At 44.6% G+C, this 9,492-nt stretch overlaps 1 protein-coding gene across 1 annotated transcript; it reads left to right on the top strand.

Annotated features, from left to right (window-relative positions):
• Positions 1 to 6,874: 6,874 nt before the first annotated feature.
• On the top strand, positions 6,875 to 7,686 carry LOC124705478 (pectinesterase inhibitor 7-like). The gene has a single exon (XM_047237191.1). It carries the CDS (start codon positions 6,898 to 6,900, stop codon positions 7,546 to 7,548), a length of 651 nt encoding a protein of 216 aa, XP_047093147.1. The 5' UTR covers positions 6,875 to 6,897; the 3' UTR covers positions 7,549 to 7,686.
• Positions 7,687 to 9,492: the final 1,806 nt, after the last annotated feature.

Below are 9,492 nucleotides of genomic sequence, written 5' to 3'. Positions count from 1 at the left end.
TCGTCCACGCCCTACACCACGGCACACCCATCCTCGCCCTCCTCCTTGGTTGGGCGTGCTGCTAACACACCCGATAAGTTGGCTCGTATTCCCTAAGGTTTACGTTTTTATCTTTTTCATATATACTTTTTATTTATAGCACGGGAATGGATCTATCTATAGATTATAAGCCCAGTAATTTTTTTTTTACTGTAAGAATGGACTTCAGCTTATACCACGGATCTACTATTTCTTTCTTTTTCGATAAGGGACGCTTTATTCCTCAAAAAGTTTTAAGCATTACACCCAGCCTCTGGATAACCAGGATGCACACAGCCGTTTATAAGTCTATGATCCATCGACATAAGATATAAAAAAGATAAAAAGCCAACTACTATGACGCTCTGTTGGCTTCAATCCTCCGACTATGCAGCCACCTATGTTGGAAAATAAACTCCATGGTCGTGTTCTCCAATCGTGTAGACACCTCCATAAAGAGGTCGCGATCCTCCAAACGCTGAAGTGGCGACCATGAACGGAGCAAAGCCGTACACCGGTAAATGACCTGCATAAGAGAAGAATTTTTGTCATTAAAAACCTTGTCATTTCTACATAGCCAAAGCGACCATGCAACCGCAATCGCTTCCACTCTGATAATCGTTTTGTACCTAAAATCCACCCCATTTAGCCAATTGCCAAAAATGTTTGCAATGCTTCGGGGAGGGTATAAGGTACAACCTATCTGAATGATTGACCATATAGATCTAGCAACTCGATGGTTGAATAAAAGGTGTTTTATTGTCTCTTCTTCGTGACAGAACACACATTTTGTATAGCCATGCCAGTTACGTTTTACAAGGTTATCTTTAGTAAGAATCACACCTCGACGAAGATACCATGCAAAGACCTTTGTTTTGAGAGGTATCTTCATCTTCCAGATGGATTTATTATTTAAAACCGGTTGTGTAGATAGGCATAATGCTTTGTACATGGAGCTAACCGAAAATATGCCATTTTTGGTGAGACTCCAACGGAATTCATCCGTCCCCTGAACCAGCTGAATTGAACCTAAACGCTGAAGCGGTTCATTCCAAGAAGCTAGCCGGGGACCGACAAGATCACGCCGGAACGTCATAGAGGGGCGAGAAGATTCCATCACCTTCTGCAAAGTATCTCCTTTATGACGAACAATATTGTACAATGCCGGATATTGTTCACGAAGAGTGGTTGTTCCCAACCAGCGATCCTCCCAGAACCGGTATCTCCGCCCCATTCTTAATGGAGAAAGAACCAAATGGAAAAAATGCTTCTTATTTGCCATGATGCCAGCCCAAAAATGTGAGTCTCCTGGTTTCCAAAGAACCTGAGAGATCACCTTTGAGCCAACATACTTTTTCCGCAAAAGTTGTTGTCATACCCCATCCTCCATTAACAACCTGGCTAGCCATTTACCAAGCAAAGTCATGTACTTAACTTCAAGATCATGAACACAAAGTCCACCTTGATCTTTCGGGCGGCATACAACACTCTATTTAGTTAACCGGTATTTTTTCTTCTCACTATCCCCTTGCCAAAAGAATCTTGATCAGAAATAGTCCAATCTATGCAAGACTCCTTTCGGTAACTGAAAGAAAGAAATCATATACAGTACCATATTCGTGAGTACCGAATTAATGAGAACTAATCTTCCACCAAGGGATAGTAATTTTCCTTTCCAACTAGTAAGACGTTTTTGAAGTCTTTCTTCAACAATTTTCCATTCATCCAAAGTGAGTCTCCGATAGTGTATTGGAATATCCAGGTAGCTAATTGGAAAACAACCATCCCACAGCCAAATAATTCAGCATATGAGTTGGCTTCATTGATGGCTTCACCGAAATAAAACAATTCACTCTTATGTAAATTAATCTTAAGACCAGACAACTGCTCGAATGCTGAAAGAATTAATTTCAGGTTACGTGCCTTTTCCAAGTCATGATCCATAAATAGAATTGTGTCATCATCGTACTAATGAATAGATAATCCGCCATCGACTAAGTGTGGGACTACACCTTCAATTTGACCATCGACCTTAGCACGATCTATTATAATTGGAAGCATATCCGCCACAATGTTAAATAACATTGGAGATAGGGGATCACCTTGCCTCAACCCTTTTCTGGTGTGGAAGTATTTACCAATGTCACCATTGATCTTAATGGCAATACTACCACCAAAAACAAAGTTACTAATAAGAGCACGTTATTCGTCTGAAAAACCTTTCATCCTTAGGGTTTGTTGAAGAAAATACCACTTAGCTTTATCATAGGCTTTTTCAAAGTCGATCTTGAGTATTACCCCATTCAACTTTTTACGGTGCATTTCATGAATTGTCTCATGTAAGGTGACCACTCCATCTAGGATGTTTCTACCTTGCATAAAAGCAATCTGAGAAGGACGCACCACTTTTTCTTCCACTGAACTAAGCCGAATGGTAGCAACTTTTGAAAATTTTGAAACAAACATTTAGAAGACATATTGGTCTGTATTGCTGGATCCGTTCCGCGTCCGTAACCTTTGGTAGAAGAATAATTTCACCAAAATTGATATGGAACAGATCCAGTTGCCCATTATGTAATTCGGCAAACAGATCCAATAAATCAGGCTTGACAATGCCCCAAAAAGTCTGGTAGAACACATCTAGGAAACCATCCGGCCCTGGTGCTTTATTGTGTTCCATTTGAAAGACCGTTTTTCTTATCTCCTCCTCGGAGTAAGGGGAAGTAAGAACGGCGTTCTCTTCGAGAGACACTTGGGGGATATCATCGATCCTGGATTCATCCATGGATACATCTGAATCCTCCGGGGCACCAAAAAGTCCTTTATAATAAGAAGTAATATAGGACTTTAATTGCTCCTGACATTCGATCAGTCCCTCATCTTGAACAAGAGAGTGAATGGGTTTCTTTCTATGTCGGCCATTGGCAACACTATGAAAGTATCTCTTATTCGAATCTCCTTCTAACAAGAACTGGGATTTAGATCTCTGGTACCATTTGAGTTCCTCCTCACGAAGTAAGCCGACTAACTTAGCATTGTACTGACTTTTATGTTCAATCCCATGCGTTGTCAGCGGACGTACCTCAGCAAGAGCCTCTAATGCATCAATATCTGATGATAGAGTGAGTTTCTCTTTTTTGAGCTGCCCCGATATTTGCGTAGCCCACCCTCCAAGGTATCTACGCATGGAGCGTAATTTATTATTCCACCTTTGGACTGAGGTGTTCCCAGCAACAGGTTTGTCCCAAACAAATTTAACCATATCCGAAAAGCCATCCCGATTAAGCCATCCAAGTTCAATTTGAACGGACGTCTACGTGACGGCAATGGTGTTCCAGTAGATAAAAGAATTGCGGCGTGATCTGACAAAGCTTCAATCCGAGGAAGAACCCGTACTAATACTAGAGGGAATTTAAATTCCCAGTCTGAGTCCATCAATACACGATCCAACTTCTCGTAAGTAGGCTCTGGGAGACTATTCGCCCAAGTGAATTGTCTCCCGCCCATTGTAACCTCTCTCAAATCCAGACTGTCAATAACAGCGTTGCATAAGAAAAGCCAGTGGGTGTCAAATATGTCCCTACTCTTCTCACGAGGGTATCTAAGCAAATTAAAATCCCCGCCTATGATGATAGGGTGCGGATCTACTCTTTCTATATGTTCTATTATGTAAGCTAGGTAAATGTTTATAATCAATTTATATGTTCTATTGTGTAAGATAGGTAGATCTTTATGTTAGATATATATGTTCTATTGTATAAGCTAGGCAGATCTTTATGTTCCCTCTATATGTTTTATTGTGTACGCTAGGTAAATCTATGAATTACTACTTTTTATACGTGTTTCATGTCTTTTATTTTAATCGAGATATGCTCTTATAATAGGGAGGGTATTTTAATGACACTGCATAAGAATTGGACAACCTCGGCACTGCAAAATCAACTTTGAGTAAGAGAAACAAATCATTTGAACTTGGATTAATTTAATTTTAATTTTCTAGGTTATGTTGTAACTCCAATGAATTTTTGCCCAGTTTGCTCGTCTTGTGCCAAAAAAAGTTGATGAGGAGTATTGCATCCAGATTAGGGCTAGTGGTAATGCATGCATATGATGTCACTCTCCCGGCAGAGGCAACAAGTAGAAAGTGGCAGCAGAGGCCAGGTGGAGGCGAATCATTGCCAGCAGAACTGATTTCTAATGGAGACAATGACATAACCAAGAATTATTTTTGCAACTCTCTCATTTGTGCAACTAGCGATGGAATCTATGTTGAAATACATGTATACATGTAATGTATAAAATATAAAATCAAATATAAATGATTTTTTGCTATTGTATTTGCATGCAATGTTGAGTTATGGTCTACTCGATACAGCCGGGTATTTCCTGTCGCATATATAAAACATTTGCGATGCTTGATGAAATCATACAGCTGGTTGAAAGAAATGTATGTCATCTGGGTACAACACATAAGCCTAGTTCAACACTACTTGTTAGTGATATTGTAATGCACAGACGGAAGGGTATAGCAAATCGTTTGTTGATGGTCATTCCTATCGCAAATGGTTTCCTGTGAATCAACATGCGTGAATGGAGGCCCCATCGCCCACGGTTAACTAAACCGTTTGCCCTGTAGAGAAGCATCTCCCATCTTTGCATCGTGACGGTAAAATTTATTGTGTGCGAGAGGCTATTTCAGCAATGTGTGAAGGCATGTTATGTACTAATTAATGTTGGTACCTTGGTCTTGTAATTGTGATATATTGTTTACCCTTAAGTTGTTGATGCACATTGTTGAGATTAGCATATTTAGGATTATTACTTGAAAAGTATCAGCCTAATCTAATTACACATTAGGATAACGGTTTATCTAATTCTCTCTCTCTCATTTATCTTAGAACCGTTAGATTTGCATCGTCATTTTTTGTTCTGTGAGTTGAACATGTGTTGCAAATAAAAATATTCCAGATACATATGGGTTGTAGTGGAGTTGCAAATGAGATTTTTTCAGTTCCACATGGGTTACACGGAAGTTGCAACTCAGATTTATCTAGTACACATGGATTGCACATGAATTGCAACTCAATTTTTTTCCATTTACACATGGCTTACACGTGAGTTTCAACTCACTCTTTCCCTATGTAACATGCGAGATGCAATTGAACTTAGGAGATTGTCATCTAAGTGAGAACTAAACTTAGGATAACCTCCTTTCAAGGGCATCCTCGGGTAACAACTCAGGTCAATGTACCATTGGCATTTTAAAACCACTTGGTGCGTGTAGATTTTATTGGCGTCATCGTGTACAACCAAGTGCGTTCTTCTTTCGCAAATATCAGGCAATAGCACCAATCAACATCCAATGATCCAACAAGGCATGAAAGCACATCGCGATGCATGGGCTAGTTAGTTTCATGTCATATTCAGAATCATCCACATGATGGATAACTTTGCGGTCACTTGTTATTGTAGTCAGCATCCAAGAGAAGTAGTTACAGCAACTTGCTGCTCACGGGTAAACTTACGCCTTCAGTTGCTATTGCAGTAGTAGCAACCAAGCCATAAATGTGGTAGAGATACAAAAGGCTTGTCAAAAAATTAATTAGCCTTTCAGCCACCACAGACTTTCCCTACAGGTTCTGCGGGAATACACAAAATAGACAAGTGGGGCTAGAAACAATTAACTCATGATTGTCACGGTGATTGTGCGACAATTGTCGGTTCTTTAGATCTCTAGCATTTCACAAGTACAAAAGCTAGAAGGTATTCTCTTCCTTTATACCTATAGAGCACAACTATAGTGTCACTCGATGTGTCACGGAGCTCTCTCCCTGGCCACAACCAAATAGTTCAGCAATAGGGCGGCATCATCTTGGGCCTAGTCAAAAGAAAATAACTCTGAAAGTTTGTCTTCAAACTCGATAATTGCTCAAATGCTGAAAGAATTAACTTTAGGTTTCTTGCCTTATCAATGCCATGTTGGCATGTTCCATAAAAAGGATTGTATGATCGGCATATTAAAAATGGATAATCCACCATCAACCAGATGAGAAATCACACCCTCGATTTGACCATCAGAGTTTGCACACTCAATCATGATGGTCACCTTGCTTAAGCCTCTTTTTGATCTGAAAGTGTTTACCAACATCATTATTAACTTTAGTGGCAACACTTCTACCCGAAACGAAGTTATGAATTGAAACACCCTACTCATCCAGAAAACAACATTTCATTGTGAGACATATTTATGTCGACGCGCTACACTCAAACAATTGTTCTACCTCCCCGCGCCACTGGCCGGGGCATCTTACGCGCAAGAAACGGACGAAGCTGTCGTTAACTCGCTGCTCCCTATCACCGGTGCAAGGAGGGTCCGGGCTCGCCAATCGCCATGCTGCCAATATTTCCGTTGTGATATATTTCGTCCCCATCGAATCCGACACTAGGTGACCCGTGGCCGGAGGTGTCATCACGCTAAAAGATTCGGTCCCCGCGATCTGCAACCTGAAGAGACGCACGACACAGTGTCGACTTCCAACAGCAAATTGTTGCAGAGAAATAGAGCTAGAGAAGACGATGGCTTGGGTTACGTGCATGGCGGCCATGAGCCTGCCGGAGGCTGGAGCGACGTCTTCCCAAGCTTGCGTCGACAAAGGATGAGAGGCCCTATGTGAGCGCGCCACATAGCCACACGAAGCCCACGATCTTTAGAGTGCGCGCACACATGGCCATACGTGCAGGCCAAGCACTTATCCCCTCTGTCGATCGCCGGCACTATAAAATGCCGCACGCGCGCTCCACAAAAGAACTCGTGTACACCACGCACGTAGGCGGCAGGAGCCACCTAGGACCTAGCTACGCACGCACGTTACCGGAGCCATGGCGGGTAGCCTCCGTTCGGTGTTGCCGCTTCTCTCCGCCGTGCTCCTCTCGTGCTGGTGCGGCATTGCCGGCGCGGCGCGGCCTGTGCCACCGGACATCCGTGGCGGCGGAAACGCGAGCTTCGTGACCGCATGGTGCGCAGGGACAGAGTACCCGGCGCTCTGCAACGCAACGCTCTCCCCGTACGCGGCCACAGTGGGGGCAAGCCCGACGCGGCTGGCGTGCGCCGCGCTGAACGTGACCCTCGGCGGCGCGCGGAACGCGACGAAGGCCATGAAGGGGATGGCGGCGGGAGGCCAGCTGGCGCCCGCGGCGGCGGAGGCGGCGCGGGACTGCGTCAGCATGCTCGGGGACGCGGTGGGCCTGCTGGGGCAGTCGGTGGAGGCGATGGCGGAGGCGGCGGCGGAGGAGGAGGGGCAGGCGCCGCAGCCGTCGAGGAGGATGGCGAGGTTCCGCGTCGACAGCGTGCTGACGTGGGCCAGCGCGGCGCTCACCGACGGCAACGTGTGCATGGACGGGTTCAAGGGCCAGGCGGCCGGCCACGGCGGCGTCAGGAAGGCCGTGCGTCGCCACGTCCTGGGCCTCGTGCACCTCAGCGCCAATGCGCTGTGCATTGTCAACGCCATGGCCAACCAAGCGCCGCCGTGACGCCGCACCTGAGTCGTGCCCTGTGTCATTGGGTGAACATCATGTATACCGTACTTTAGTACCTCCATCGATCGGTGTGTTCCTTTTTTGCACCGTACGAGCATGTATCTATGTGCACGTGTCATTTCTCGTTTTGCACACTATATATATGATCCTAGGTTCCTGCACGAAAATCATGTTGCAAATTTTAAGAACAAAATTACAAAAAAATGCGTACCGTGCAAAATCACAACATCACAATTAGTTGGTATGCAAACATAGTTATTTTGTCGGTTTTTATACATCGCGAATATTCATGTTTTAAGCTTCAACTCACATGCACATGCATGTATCCGTTATCTACATGCTTGATTTCATTCCTAACATTTTAAGCTTAGAAATATAATTTCTTGGTATGTGCATAAGTCCATATTCTCCGCAAACAGAGCTTGGCTCTGGTGGTTAGGTCCCTTGTGGTGGAACCAGCCCACCTAGGTTCAAGTCCTAGACTTGGCATGAGTGTTTGCATTTACCTGGATTTATTCGTCAACCTCAAGATATGTCGGCTCAGTTCCTCGGAGATGCTCATAGAGGTAGGGTGTGCGTGCGTTCATAGGGATGTGTGTTTGTGAGCGTCTGCGTTGTACTGTGTTCTAAAAAAAAACTCCACATTCTCCCATGATTGCCCCATTCTAGCGTAATATTTGTGTGTTGCAATGAAGATGGCATCATCAAAATCAAACTCATGCAAAGTTGCAAACACATGGATGTACACTTGGTGTGATTGGCTGTGATCTCGTGCACGTCATGGCGATGGCGACCAACTCATGTGCTACAACCATGCATCTCTATCACCTTGTTCATCACCGTGGTCGAGGTCGTCACCGTGGGCGTCGCACATGAAGGAGGTAGAGGAGGTGGTCACCGATGAGTAGCTCACAGGAGGAAGGAGGAGGTGGCCGGAGGAAGGAAGAAGGACGATGAGGAGGAGGAGGAGGAGGAGAAGTGAAAGAGTAGAGAAGAGAAGAGAGAAGGTGAGCTGGAGGGAGGAAGAAGGAGGGGGAGGAGGATGAGGAGATGGAGGAGAAGAAGGTAAAAGTGGAAGGAAAGAAGGTCAACCGGCTGTCCACATTATATACCCTAGGTTACCATCAGCGCACCAAGATGGAGAAGGGGGAGGAGGAAGAAGAATGTAGAAGTGGAAGGGAAGGAGAACATTTCCATCGGAGGTCGTATGCAACCAGAAAAGTTGTTTTAGTGAAACATGGAGCCATTTTGCTCTCCAACCATCCAACGGAGAGAAAGTGGGATGGAGGGACGAAGGAGGAGGAGGAGGAGGAGGGGAGGAGGAGGAGAAGTGAAAGAGTAGAGAAGAGAAGAGAGAAGGTGAGCTGAAGGGAGGAAGGAGGAGGGGGGGAGGAGGAGGATGAGGAGATGGAGGAGGAGAAGGTAAAAATGGAAGGAAAGAAGGTCAGCCGGCTGTCCACATTATATACCCTAGGTTACCATCGGCGCACCAAGATGGAGAAGGGGGAGGAGGAAGAAGAAGAATGTAGAAGTGGAAGGGAAGGAGAACATCTCCATCGGAGGTCGTATGCAACCAGAAAAGCTGTTTTACTGAAACATGGAGCCATTTTGCAAAATAAAAAAATGAAATCCATGTTTGTTAATTTTCATTAAAACTAGATGACATAACACATGGACATGTCTAAGGATTTTATTTTTAAAAATTTCTATCTTTTTCTTTTATTGTTTCAAAAACTGAAAAGGCAATCGGGGGAGGGGGCGGGGGGTGGAGGAAAAATCGGTGCCTACCTTACCACCGGCGCACCATCATCTTGGTGCGTCGGCGTAGGCTCCGATTTTTGGGCTAGCCCGGACCTAGCCGACCCTTATCCCCAGCGCACAAATTCTTCACTGCGCCGACGGTATTTGGACACCACCGGCACCCATAAAATAGGTGCA

Source organism: Lolium rigidum, chromosome 4 (assembly GCF_022539505.1).
Source record: "Lolium rigidum isolate FL_2022 chromosome 4, APGP_CSIRO_Lrig_0.1, whole genome shotgun sequence".
Classification (NCBI taxonomy): Eukaryota; Viridiplantae; Streptophyta; class Magnoliopsida; order Poales; family Poaceae; genus Lolium; species Lolium rigidum.
The sequence above is the reverse complement of the archived record's forward strand: the minus strand, read 5'-3'. Positions and strand labels throughout refer to the sequence as shown.

Coding starts and splice junctions, on each gene's coding strand:
- LOC124705478 (XM_047237191.1), top strand. CDS start 6,898: ATGGCGGGTAGCCTCCGTTCGGTGTTGCCGCTTCTCTCCGCCGTGCTC.